This window comes from Arvicanthis niloticus, chromosome 6 (assembly GCF_011762505.2).
Source record: "Arvicanthis niloticus isolate mArvNil1 chromosome 6, mArvNil1.pat.X, whole genome shotgun sequence".
NCBI classification, from domain to species: Eukaryota; Metazoa; Chordata; class Mammalia; order Rodentia; family Muridae; genus Arvicanthis; species Arvicanthis niloticus.
In genome coordinates this window covers 13,209,633-13,223,913 of record NC_047663.1, presented here as the reverse complement: position 1 = coordinate 13,223,913, position 14,281 = coordinate 13,209,633, and the positions used below count along the sequence as shown (strand labels likewise).

The following is a 14,281-nucleotide window of genomic DNA, read 5'->3' as shown; positions in this document are numbered from 1 at the left end:
GCTGTGTGTCTTTGCCTGAGTTTTCCCTTCCTGTGACCTGCTTCATCCACTCACAGGAATGGCCTCATTATTCTGTGCCTCCTTCAGTGCAAGGGAGTCTCTGAGCCAGGGCCAGGTGAGGAGCACTCTCTCCCCATGCATGGCACAGGAGACACCAGCGCACATTAGAGTCACACTATCCTTAGCTAGCTACTGTCACTCCGAGAGCCATGGGAAGAAAGCAATCTCTGTCGGTAGGAACACATGGGTCTTGCTTAGTGAAGACTCTGGGCTGAGTGCCTAGCAACCCACGGCATCTGATACCCAAGAGCCATATTTCTGCCTTATTCTCAAAGGCTAGCATGCACACCCATGTAGCCTATGCTGCTCCCATGACAGACAATTCAACTAGAAGCAGAGAGGATGGAACGGTGTGACTTTCCCCTTATACCTCCCCCACCTCCTCCCAGGCCAGAAGCATGAGAAGGTATAAGGACAGAGTGGCCCAAATTCATCCCCAAAATAGGGACAGAGCTCTGTAAGGACACGAAAGCACAAAGGGGACCAGTAAGAAATGGGCAAAGGGAGATGGGAGGGTAGAAGAGATGATGTATAAGATCGTAGTATGAGGATATACATCATAGATGTATATATGTATACATATACACACACATATATTCCATATATAATGTATACATGGAAGTGTCATAATAAAACCCATCGCTCTGTACGCTAACTTTAAAACTTAACCAAAACTAAAAAGAATAATAAAGACCTAAGTAAAAGGCGAGATCCCTTAACCCATCACCTTCACAATACAATGACATGTTCTACTGATAACAGTGAAAGCTACCCGTACAGTGAGCGTCTCACAGGGTGTGTATCGCCCCGGACACTTCTACAAGGGATCCTAATTAATCTCCTGAGGAACTAACGTTAGGTGTAGAAACTGAAACTCAAGATGTAGGAAATAAAAAGAAAAGTATTAGGACACTGGAGTTCTGAGGCTTGGGAGCTTGGCCAAACGTGGTAGAGTTTGGTTGGGTCCTAGGGCCTAGCTCACTCTCTTCAGCCCCTTGTCATTGGGTGACAGTGTGACCTGACCATGAGAACCACTAGATGGCAGTGTAACCTGCCCTGGGGTGGAGGAAATGATGCTTAGTCCAGAATGAGACAGGGCTTACAACCAGACCAGTGCCCAGTCTCTCCAGGGTTCTCCTTGTAGGGCCAAATATTCTTTGGAATGAAACAAGGTAGTTGGGAGACATACATACTTGACCTTTTGTATGCCCTCAAGGTATAGGAATGGAAAAGAAAAACTATATACTAAAGCTAGCTCCTAGTTGAGACTAGATCCTCTCAGGGCTGGTAGCCTTACCAACCAATGGCCATTGTCTGGTGAAGCCGGAGGCCCTGGACACCTCCTGGCCTCACAGCCTCCTGGACACCTGCTGGCCTAGCAGCCTCCCAGACACCTGCTGGCCTCACAGCCTCTATTTTCATGCTCAATGAGCTTTTGCCTCTGTTTAGACATAACAGAGGTCAAGAATTTCCTTCTTCTCAGTAATGACCCTGTTCTCCACACTGTGAGTTCTCCAAACTGAGACAAAAATCAAAACGTTGTCTTCCTAAGGCCTCATGAAAGATGCTCTAAGCTCTCTGTGACTCTCTCCTCTCAGGGCAGGAAGAGTAAGAAATAGGGTAGCCTAGTTGTGAGAAACGCTGCCATGACACCCAGCCCCCTGTCTCAGCCTCAGCCCCCAGCCCCCAGTCCCAGCCTCAGCCCCAGCCCCAGCCCCAGTCTCAGTCCCAGCCTCAGCCCCAGCCTCAGCCCCCAGCCCCAGTCTCAGCCCCCAGCTCCAGCCCCCAGCCCCAAGCCCCAGTCTTAGCCTCAGCCTCAGCCTCAGCCCCCAGCCTCAGCCCCCAGACCCAGACCCAGCCCCCAGACCCAGACCCAGCCCCCAGACCCAGCCCCAGCCCAGCCCCAGCCCCAGCCCCAGCCCCCAGACCCAGACCCAGACCCCAGACCCAGCCCCCAGACCCAGCCCCCAGACCCAGCCCCAGACCCAGCCCCAGACCCAGCCCCAGCCCCAGACCCAGCCCCAGACCCAGACCCACCCCCAGCCCCAGCCCCAGCCCCAGACCCAGCCCCAGCCCCAGCCCCAGCCCCAGACCCAGCCCCAGCCCCAGCCCCAGCCTCTTCCTGCACAGGGGATGTGGTGGGCACTGTGCAGCTGGAGAGGGGAGGGCAGCTTGTGTGCTATTTCTTCTTACTGCTCCACAATGGCCAGTGTGCACACACAGAGGAGAAAGAGAGCTGGAGAGAAAGAGAAAGAGAGAGAGAGAGAGAGAGAGAGAGAGAGAGAGAGAGAGAGAGAGAGAGAGAGAGAGAGAGAGAGGTGAGTGTACAGCAAAGACGACCCACATCCCACGCAGAACCCACCACCGTGTGTCTGCACTCTGCCTCCTACCCAGTCTATCCTCTACTTCCCTGCTCAGAGCATTGCCAGCAGCTGGCACATCTGGGTTTTTGAATGCTAGGGAAGGCATAGCTGCCTCCTTCCGGTGGCCAGGAGGCATGAAGATGCTTCCTCGGTGAGAAGGCCTATTGGCCACACTCCTCGGAAGTCATCCATCCACAGCATGGACGGAGCAGCACAGTTCTATGTCCACTCTCCCAAACTGACTCAGTGAAGGTCGTGTTCTAACCTCCACACACCCCGAGTACCCCCAGCTGAGCCTCAGTCAGTCCCCACACCCCGCCCACCTCAGAACCAGTGATGAGCCTGCTGCCTCCACTTCCCCCTCCTCCACAGGAGAGAGGTTTCCAGAGCAGTACATTAGCCACTAAAAAAATAAAAAAATAAAAAACCTCTCCCACCCGGGTTCTGAGTTTTACTCGATGATTCTGTCTCCATAGCAACTGAGCCTACAAGACCTTGGCACTGATCTGCTATCTGACAAGGAAGCGTGGAAGAGACTGCTGGGAGAACAGCAAGCTGAAAGCTGGCTGTCGTGCCCTAAGTGTATCAAAGGAAGGGTCTTAATGACGCCCCTGGTGATGCTCTCTGGAGATGCTAAGTCTCTCTGCACACCACAGTGTTACTTTACAAGCCCTATCCGGTTCCCTTCTCTCCTCCTTGGCAGTTCCATCTTCCTCCCACCTAGACACGGCCCTTCCAGGTCCCCACTCATGCCTCGAGGCCAAGTCATAACAATGACACACTGGGTAGAGAAATCTCATCAGGTTTTCAAGGTGTGAAACGACTCAGACTCACTCACCAGGACGACTCCAGACCCAGGACCCTTGCCTTGGCCTCCTCTTCCCCTGACTCTGATACCACAGAGCTATGTTTCAGACCCTGGTATTAACAGCAGTCTCCAAGGAGAGATAACATTGCCTCACATACACAGCTAGACATGTGGACACCTTCCCAACCTCAGAATGCAGCAGACGTACCTGGTTTACCTTAACTTCGTTTGGATTGGTCACGCGGTCCAGGCCGTAGTCTAACACGTTGTTCATTCCAGGCTGAATGGAAGAATAAAATAAGGGTCACCACGGGAAGTCTCTAGCTTCTGATCAGCTTCAGATCTGGCCAAGCTGCCAACTGAGAGATCAAGCTGAGAAGGGCTTGTGGTCTAACCCCAAAGAAAGGTGAGGTAACCCCCAAATGAGCTGGAGAGCTTTCTGGCTGCTAGTTGGTCTATTACCACAGATCACCAGGACTCAATATAGTGGGAAGAAGACATGGAGGGAGGGACAGAGGGAGGAAGAGACAGATGAATGCCTCTCCTTCACCATAAGAGAATGGAGGGGGGATGGAAGACAGATGGGATGCACTGTGGACAGATGGATAGACAGATAGATGACAGATGTAATAGACTGGATGGATAAATGACACTAAATCTCAATAAGACTTTACTGCAGTTGATACATGGAACTCCTGATTCCTCCCACAGGTCTCCTTCACCACACCCTTCAGTTGCTGCCTGGGCTGAGTTAGAAGAAGGAAGCCAGCCGTGCTTCAGGCATGCACTAGCCCATCCCTGCCCTGATTTTGGTGTTTTCCAGATGTGCCAGACATCCTAGGAGATACTTCTCTGTCTTCACTGGCCCAGCCACCTGAGAAGCAGAGCTACTGCCTCCTCCCTGTCAGGCACTTCTAGGATTGAGCGTAGCTATCACTGAATAAAGGCCGAGACTCAAGGTTGTGCATGTGTAGGTGTAACCAAACCTGTGTGCAAGCGAAAGTGCAACCAAACCTGTGTCAACTCTCTTTGTTAGTTCCCATTTCTGCCCCTTAACCCCATCCTGCACCCAGTCTTGATTGGCCTCTCTCACCTACTCAAGGCCAGCAATTGAGGGTTTTCACTTCCTGTGGACAGGCAAGTGTTGGCACATACTATTAACAAGGCTGACTTCACAACAGTGGAGACTCTCTCCCCATCAGATCCAGTCCCATCAGCAGCCCTGAAAGCATTTTCAGTTTAGAGGAAGGGTTGTTAGATTAAAATCTAGGATATCTGGTTAGCTTCAGATAAATAAAATACAAATAATTCATGTCCCATACAGTTTTGGAGGAGTTAGGATATAAATTGCTTGGTTGGTAGTTTTTTGTTTGTTTGTTTGCTTGCTTTGTTTTGCTGTTGCTTTTTGTTTTTTCCCCCTTGGGGGTGGAGAACAGAGTCTTTATGTACCAGGCTTGCCTGGAATTCACAATGTACCCCAAATAGGCTTACAACTCACAATCCTCCTGCCTCAGCCTGAAGTTACAGGCTCATGTTGCCATGCCCAGCTCCAATAGCCTAGCACTTATTATACACTTATACTAAAAACATAAAATAAATTTTGCTAGCAAATAAATTCTGATATAAACTTTTTTTTTTTTTTTTTTGCAAAATAATTATTGCTGAGGCCAGGGCAGTGGCTGAGTGAGTGAAAGTACTTGTCACACAAGTCTGACAAACTGAGTTCAACCCCCAGAACACATGTGAAAAGCTAGACAGTGTGGTCTGTAATCACAGCCTGGTGCACATCTGTAGTCACAGGCTGGTACACATCTGTAGTCACAGCCTGGTGCACATCTGTAGTCACAGCCTGGTGCACATCTGTAGTCACAGCCTGGTGCACATCTGTAGTCACAGCCTGGTGCACAACTGTAGTCACAGCTGTCCTCCAGAGAGATGGTTGGCAGAGACAGGAGAATCAGCCAGAAGCTCACAGGCCAGCAACACGGGTACAGCAATGAGAGACACTGCCTAAAAACAAGTAGGAGGAACCCAGCTCCAATGCTGTCCTCTAACCTCTATGCCCCTGGTGTGGCAAGCGTGTGTGTGTGTGTGTGTGTGTGTGTGTGTGTGTGTGTGTCTGCATTCACACACATGAAATTAATTAATTAAAAACCAGGTGCCCTGTATCCAGCTTGCTAAATATGACATGCTAGCTCAGCAGGCTACCATAGAGGCAGATACTGGGCCTACTAACCACAAAATGAAGAGATGAAAAAGCAAACCAGGAAATGTATGAGAGGAGGATGAGGAGAGGGAGCTCCCAACCTCGCCCTAACTATTACCTGTGGACCTCGGTCGATGCTACACATATGCCAGACACTTGCTAAGCCTTCAGAGACTAGTTAAATATGATGTGAGACTCCTGCTTGGTGGGGGGCACCCCAGAAGACATAAGGAGTCATTTCCAGTCTTCAGGAGGGGGGAAGTCCCTTAGTAGTCACAAGGTAAGTGTCATGATGAATGTCATGAAGTGCAGAAGTCCCAGACAGACCTCAAGATGACCTAACCTCATATGAAAGAGAAGGATGTGGCCACCAGGCTAATGCTTTCACCTAAATGGCCTCCAGGCATTTCCCCTGACACCAGCTACGGAGTTAGCCCCGCCAGCGTAACTGAAGATGAGTTTCACATACACACAGACGTTCGCGTAGTGGTGTCTAACACACCTACACACCCTCTCAACTTACGCATGATCACCCATATACACATACACACTCCCACACATTTACACACATTTACACGTACTCATCCATGCTCACCGCGCACTCAGACACCACCCCACCCCCAACCCCCGGTTTCCCACAGCCGCTGTCCTGCTCCTTTCACAGGCACTTGCTGCCTGAGCAACTTCGTGGGGTCACCTGCTCCAGGCCTGAGTTGGCTGTTTAACTGCTCCTTACACCTGGCCCCAAATGATTGGGGCTCAATCATTTGAAACCAGTTCCAAGGCCACCTCTGCTGCCCAGACTCACAGTCACCTCTGAGTGTTATTGTTCTAGCTCTTGGGCACCACCTCACCCCTGAGGATTTCCTCACCAGCTCTAGGGGACAGCCAGCCCTACACCCTCCTCTGCCTGTGCCTTCATCTTGGCCTCTCTGTGGGTAACAGCTCTTCAAGTTGTAGAAACTGCAACCCCAACCACTGTCCTGTCCAAAGTCCCCCAGACAGTTACAAGTACAAGAATCTCCCAGGTTCGTTCATTCATTCACTCATTCATTCATCTATCAGGCAATTAGTATAATCTTTATCCTACTGTAATAACCGCCAGAGCTACTGGTCCACAAGTGAGTACTTAACTGAAAGTTACCCAGAGCCGATTGATTGTCAATGCACAGAACAATAAATAAAGGTGACCAGCTGAGGTGCTACCAGCTGATGCCTTCTTCTATCCTGGTGTCTCCACACCGAAAGCCCCTCAGAGATGTACAAGCTCTGAGCTTCCCTCCTTCAGCTGGAGGAACTGTGAGCACCAGGGTACGACTCCTCTATCACATCCCTTGGGCAATAAACAAAAGAGGTAATTGGCTAAATGCTTGGTAATCTGATAGCGAGGTCAGCAGGAACAGGCATGCCAGGGTGGCACCAGCCTTCTACCAGTCACAGGGTTGGCTCTCTAGTTCCCTTCCTGGTCACCACTCTGTTCCCTAAACCATCAGACCCTCTGAGCCATGGGTCAGAGAGGATAAACAAAATCCTACATTGTTTTATAAACATAATACAACGAGGAAAGGGAAGAGGGAGAACGAGGCTGAAACAAGGAGACAATTTTAGGTTGAAGAGTTAGTCTGTACCAAGCACAGCTCAATGTGAGTGACTGCTCTGTGAGGAGGTGTCTCCTGGCACCCGGTCTGATGCAAGATGCCTTTCTTCTTCTACAAGACTGCGTGGCATTCTGTAGTCATTCACTCATTTGCATAATAATTTAGTCATACCTTCCTCCACTGTCCTATAATAAGTTCCCTGAGATCGTGAACCATGTCTGTCCTGGCTCATAAAGCCAAATAGCCCCATTGCTCCAAGATCACCTACCATAAAATAAACATCCAAAAGTTATGTTGATTCTCTTTAATTACCGCCAGCATCTGTCAAGGGTCTCATACTGTTTTGAGATACGACACTACATTTCAGACTATTTTCTAGGTTAACGAATGGTCTTTATCCATATCATTTTAATAGCTTCACAATGGCCTATCACATCTGATGATGTAAGTTATCTTGCTCTTCTCCGCTGGGGGATATTTAGCACAACCTCAGCAGGAAGTGGAAAGCAGATACCTTTTTTGTTGATATCTCTGTATGTGGCTATAATGAAGACTGCTTAGTGTTCATTCATGTGACCTTAGGATACAGGCCAGAAAACGCCTTCTCCCCAGAAAGCCAGGCCTGGGTGATGGACTGTACCCTCAGAAGATGCTAAGTCACTAGTGGTACCCAGATGGCTGAGTGAAGTTATGGGAAACACCAAAATGTTTTGTTCCAGGAATCATGTCTCGGTGCAGGGTATAGCTTAGTTGGTAGAGTACTTTCCTGGCATACATGAAGCCCTGGGTTCCAACCCCAGCAACACACAAATTGTATATGGACATAAACACAAGGGGATTGGAAGTTCAAGGTCATCCTTAGCTACATAAGGAAACCATTTCCCCTTGTTCATTTCTATTGTCTGTATCATGATATATAGATCTGTATTTTGATCCATGTGGGTCAAACTCAATGACTGACCAACTGCTGCCCTTGTCTGAACACCTCTTACTGGGGATGCTTTTCTGGACACAGCATCAGACAGGTGTCCTTTCTTTGCAGGTGCACACACAGTACAAACTCAATGTTGTCTATCTGACATTATGTGCCCGACACTCTTTTCCTGGCAGTCTGAACTCAATAAGGATTTCGCAGATAAGAACTAGACAAAGAAGCGGCCTCGGTGGTTGAAGCTCTCGCTGTACAGGCATGAGGTCTAGAGTTCAGATCTCTAGAATGATATAAATGATGGATGGGTTGTAACAGCTGTCCTGTAATTCCAGTCTTGGAGGGCAGCGAAGTGGTCACCAGAGCAAGCTGAATAGTGAGACTAGGTACATCAGTGAGCTCTGAGTTTGACTTTGAGAACACACCTTAATGAATGAGGTGGAGAAGCAAGGGAGGATGCTTTTTGACATCAACCTCAGTCCTCTACATTCATACAGACACACGTGTGCCCCTGCAAACTGCAAACATGCATATACATAACACCCACATATATGCCCACGCATGCATGCACACATGCACACCCACACACGTGCACACATGTATACACACGCACACACACATGCATGTGTGCATGAATGTGCACACACATATATACACATGTGCATGCACACACACATACATGAATGCATGTACACACATGCATCCACACATGTATACATGCATGCACAAGCACACACACAAACACTCAAATGCACACACACACATACACATGCACACACACACACAAACACATGCACACACACATACACAAGCACACACATACATACACACATACACACATACATGCATGCATGCACCCACAAACACTCACGTGTACACACACGACAAATGAACATGTTAACAGATCATCTGGTAACTGTGACCCCTTCACACTCTAACAGGTGTCCACAGTGGGTCCACAGAGCTCCTGCTTGGCATCCACAGAACCAAATGCTTAGTTTGCTACGGCTGGCTCTTTTCCCACTGCACTGAAGTTTGTTTGGGTCTCCTGGAGACAGTCTGGCAGTCTGTGGGCTACAGGGCTCCCTACGCTTGTCAGACAGATTGCTCTGTTCCAGGCAGAGATGTTCCTTAGGCAGAACACCATCTTCCCTATGCTGGCCAGTGAGAGGCGAAAAGTATCCGAGAAGAGTCAGTGGCAGCAGCCCCCATACAGTCCTGCCTCATTCCCGATGCTGCCTGGGTTTCAGCTGAGGAGCCCAACAGTGAGGGAGACCAGACAGGTGGAGCAGTTTTGTGTTCTTGTCATTTTGAAACTATCCCAAGCATACCAAAGCTTCTCTCTAAACTAGTCCCTGCCCCCTATGCTATCAAAGTAGCCAGGTTTGTTTGAACATAATGTTTATGTTTATGGCGCGTTGGTGACTCAGAAGGTTACAAACAAACTAGAACACATGAGGACATCAGGAGACGTTGTCACAGAAGAAAAAAAAAAGCATAGGGACTAAGAGAGAGGGCTGCATAGTTAACTAAGGGTGTGGGTTCAGATCCTCTGGCACATATGAGATGTGTAGCTGGGCAACAACCCAGGGTCCCAGTGGGTTTGCCAGCAAAATGGAACAACACTGCTTTCCACAAGGAATGACAAAGGGTGAATAAAGAAACAGGAGTAGGAGGCTTAGGAAGGTGTGAGTTTTCAATTCAGGTCAGCCATGTTGATGGTAAGGGTGGTGGTGGTGGTGGTGGTGGTGGTGGTGGTGGTGGTGATGTTGATGGTGGTCATGGTGGTGGTGGTGGTGATGCAGGTGGTGATGGTAGTGGTGGTGGTGATGCAGGTGGTGATGGTGATGGTGGTGGTGGTGGTGGTGGTGGTGGTGGTGGTGGTGATGGTAATCGTGGTATTAGTAGTGAAAATGTGATAAGTGAAGAAGGTGATAGAGATAAGACGATTTCATGCTGCTAGATATGAGGGAAGGAGACAGGGAAAGGTAGTCGTGCAGACTCCACATCACAGGAACTCATTTATCCGGCTGTGAAGAGCCACTCAGTCACTTCTCCCGATGGAGGCTAAGAGCTTACACCAGAAAAACTAAGGAAAATCTGGGTGGTCCATTACTCGTTCTCTTCTCTAGGCCTTCTGGATGAGGCAACCAAGGCGGGGAGTGGGGGAGTCCTACGCAGCTCACTGAGCAGCCTGACTGATGCTTTGTAAGGACAGCAGCCACATGGGCTCCTACCATGGACTCTCTACATGCACAGTGGGGAAGCCATCCTCCACTCTGGCAGGATGGAAAATGGTTCCCTTTGGTGCCACAGAGCACAGGGCCATCCCAGAAAGTAAGCGTGAACCTACCATCTCCTCTCAACCTCAACAAGCTGCTTCTAGAACACACAGGCAACAAAAAGTTCACAAAACAAGCTCTCCCTCAACACGTCCACTGTGGAGCCCCTGAAGCTCTAGGACTCTGAGCTCAATCCTCCAGATCCAACCCCCAGAAATCTGGGTCGGGAACCTAAAAATCGGTTTTTCTCCTGAAGAGGACCCCTGAAGCAAAGATTAAACCAAACAAGCTACTTGGTAATCAAGCCCAGAACGTTCACTTCAGCAACACAACATTCAAATCACGCACCACAGTGGCTGCACCTTAAGAACAATCTGTTGAAGATATACAAAGAAGAGCAAGCCAGGCAACTCTGAAGGGAGAGTGGCCAGGCCTTAACACCATTCCTGACTCAATTCACTTCCTGTTCTGAGCATTTCTGGTCATTGTGAGGCAAGGTCAATAAAAGAGGAGGAAAGGGGACATTTGCTTCACTTTCCCGAGTCTCTACCAACCTCTCTCACTTTCTGTAACCCGGAGGGAAACTGAGGCAGCTGAGATAACTCTAGTGGGATGCTGGAAAATCAGTTCTGGGACAGGTTACATCTGTTATGGGCAGCCTGTCTCTTGGAGCCAAGTTGGAGCCATTAGAAGTCTCGAAGCTGGGTTTTAGAGATGGCTCACGGTTAGCACCTGCTGCTCTTGTGGAGAAGCCAGGTTCCACTCCCACACCACATGCAGGTGTGATCCAGAAACATCTATAACTTCAGTACCAGAGGATTCGACCAAAACCCTTTTCTAATCTCTGGGGGCACCATGCACACACCTGGTGCACACTCGTGTATGAATGCAAACCATTCATACACATAAAATAAAAAGAAGCCCAAATGCCAAAGAAGCAAGGTGCTCCAAGCAATGGGAAGCACGAGCATGCTCAGTCCTTCTGTCTTCCTCTCTTCCCAGCTGCTGGCCCGGACCAGGGAGGAAAAGGACAAGCTGGAGATGCACAGGACATCTCTGTCTGCTCTCAGTGCCTTGTTTGTTTGTTTTTTTTTTTTTCGTTTTTTTTTTTCTTTTTTTTTTTTCTCATTAGGGACCAGTGTTCCCAGACCTTATTTTCTTTCCCCAGGGAAGAAATCTCATCAACAAAAATTCCAAACCCGCACGAAAGTCAATTCCGGTTGCTTGGTACTTAACAGTAACAGACAAGCTGTAAAGATGCCACCAAGAAGACACAGCACAAGGCAGGCCACACTGGACAGATCCTCCAACGAATCCAATTCTTGTCGGCGACAAGAAGGTGGGAAGCCAGAGGCAGCTGTGCTGAAGTGAGTACAGGAGAGTGGGGGTTGGGGCTCCGGGGAGAGAGAGGGAACCCATACTCACGGGGCTTCGGTGCACCAGCCAATATGCCTTCTCCTGGCAATCCAGCGCGTACCTGTCGGCTTTGTTCCTCTCCTTTCCAGTCCTAAAACAAAACCAAAGCTATGCTCAGAGCTAGAAGCACTTCACATCTTTAGGTGTAAGGTGACCTCCATTCTTGATGACCTGGATGGTTTTCTCCACCTGCTCAAAGAATGCACATGACAGCAAACACAGTAAGCACTGCCAAAACCACATCACACTTTCGCTCCAGGTACCGTTCCAACATGCATGGACTCATCCCAACCTAGTTACTTCTCCCAGGGAACTTCCCAACCTCACAACTTGGTGGGGTCCCTTGTCTTAGTGGGGTCCTTATAGCTTGTGTGTCACTGTTAAGTAGGGGAAGTGGAGGAAGAGGAGGAGTTGAAGGCCCTGCCGGGGCTACATCCTCTCTGGGAGTCGAGGGCATGCATGGTCTACTTCTCCTTCATGGTACTGGGCTGCAATGATTTAGGTGGCGCTTGACTAGCTCCAGAATCAGATATGTCACCGAAGCCACTGTGGAGCGAGCAGAGATGATCATGTGAGCCAATATTTGGCCTCCCTGGCTTCATACTGGTTTCCCTGCTGTGGCAAACAATACGACCAACATCTGGACAGGCGGGTATCAATCCACGCCAGAGCTGTGCTGGGGCAACAAGGGTCTCAGGAAATCTTGTTTTCTCCTGTTTGTCCTTCTCTGTCTCTCCAGTGAGGTGGTGACAAGTCATAGCTTTTTCTTAGTCCTGCTGGGGACTATAAAAGGTTATCCTGTTTTGTCTAACCACCCTCCCCTTTGCCACTGCAGGAGGAAGCGATGTGGGGCCTCCCCCTCCGGAAGGGAAGAAGTACTCATTATCACGACAAGGGCACCATTCAGTCCCACTTCCAAGGCTAGCTGTGCTCACATTTATTAACGTCTGTTTTCCCAGGCAACGGGCAACACGAGATGACGCACACACCCTCCTCGCGACAGAGGCGGTGGATTTATTTCCCCATTAATGTTCTGTGAAGAACATAATAGCATCCAGAGAGCCAGATGGGTGAGCAGCACCATTCCAGGAGGGTGTTCTACCAATCTCCTCTGGAAATTAAATAGAAACACTGCTGCCCCATTCCTCCTTAACAACCTAATGGATTTTCCACCAGCTTAACCAGCCGGAGTCTCCAGGAGGATGGACCACGAGCACCCTGAGGTTTGCGTGGTTTCTGTAATGCTAGTCAGTCTTGTAAATAGAGCCTGTCTTTAATGAGTCCAGCGGGCCTTTCTGGATTTGCTCAGCAGTAACTCTGTGCAGAGTGCAGGAGAACTGTGACAGATGCAACCCCAAACAGCCAGTAAATAAGGAGTTCATTTAGTTGATCATATGACTGTTTTCTCACAATTCCATTTGTTTAATCTTCTGTTCATTCGTGGATTTATTGATCTCCTACTACGTTCTAGTTACTGGGAGTCAAAACATAGCTCCAGCCTTTGAGTGGTTTTTAGACTAAGCATTACAAGAATACTTAAGTAAATACAGACTTGCCTGTGGTGTTCGTACTGTGAGAAAACATTGTAAAAACTAAAGCAAAAACAAGGATGGTTGGTCTCTGTAGATTCTGAAATGTGTCTCCGCGCCCTTCCTGCTGATGGAGGGGTCTGTTTCCCCTCCCCCTCAGAACCAGGTGGAGTTTTGTGCTGACTTCCACCACTAGTGTCAGGCATAGCGTGTGTAATTTATGAGGCTGGGCCACCAAAGAAAGAGTGAGTCACATAGCCACAAGATGAGGAAAAAAAAGGAAGAGGAAGAACACATACACAAACACACACACACACACACACACACACACACACACACACAGCAGGAGGGACTCAGCGCAACAAAAACTACCCCCACAGGCAAACCCACATGGCTCATCTAGAGTTTCGTGGTGGGATTCCCAAATCTGAAATCCATGAGTTAAGTCATGGAGTTAAGGGGACACTGGTGTCTCAGAAGGAAAAAAAAAAAAAAAAAAAAAAAAAAGAGCCTTTTAGGAATTCCCTGTCCCACAGTGCCTGAAGTGAGGAGAAGAGAGGAATCTCCCAAGCGTCTGGGTACGAAGACTTATCTAGGGCTTCTGGAGGAGGAAAGTGGGAACCACTGAGAGAGCTCTGAGCAGCAGCTCCTGGAATGGTTCTGTCAGGGTGTGGGTGGCTGGGATGTCCCACTCAGAGCATGGAAGTAGGATGTGGAGGGGCTGGGGGAAGAGACACAATTCCATCTCCGTGCTCCTGGGCCCAGCTTAGGGCTGGAACCCACTAGACACGCAAAAGAGTTGTGCTGCATAGAATTTAATCATTCTAGCCCAAGCAAGTGACCCTGGCCAAGTAATTTTAGCCCCTCCTCCGAGCCTCCGTTTCCCAACTAAAAAGGAGGGATGATGACTATGACCCTGGGTGTTTCTGCCACACCAATTTAAAATAAGATGGCACCGGTGGCCAGGCGGTGGTGGCGCGTGCCTTTAATCCCAGCACTTGGGAGGCAGAGGCAGGCGGATTTCTGAGTTCGAGGCCAGCCTGGTCTACAAAGTGAATTCCAGGACAGCCAGGGCTACACAGAGAAACCCT

General features: G+C 49.1%; 1 protein-coding gene across 2 annotated transcripts in view; it reads right to left on the bottom strand.

The window, feature by feature from the left end:
• The window catches only part of Rgs9 (regulator of G protein signaling 9), a 72,143-nt gene that overhangs the window by 33,940 nt on the left and 23,922 nt on the right, over window positions 1-14,281 (bottom strand). The window contains exons 8-9 of one of the 2 annotated variants that reach the window (XM_034507358.2): window positions 11,671-11,752; window positions 3,440-3,511 (exon numbers count right to left, since the gene is read on the bottom strand). In XM_034507358.2, the coding sequence (XP_034363249.1) occupies window positions 3,440-3,511; window positions 11,671-11,752 (154 nt within the window). The remainder of the gene's footprint in view (window positions 1-3,439; window positions 3,512-11,670; window positions 11,753-14,281) is intronic. The other variant, XM_034507360.2, reaches the window with a different exon arrangement.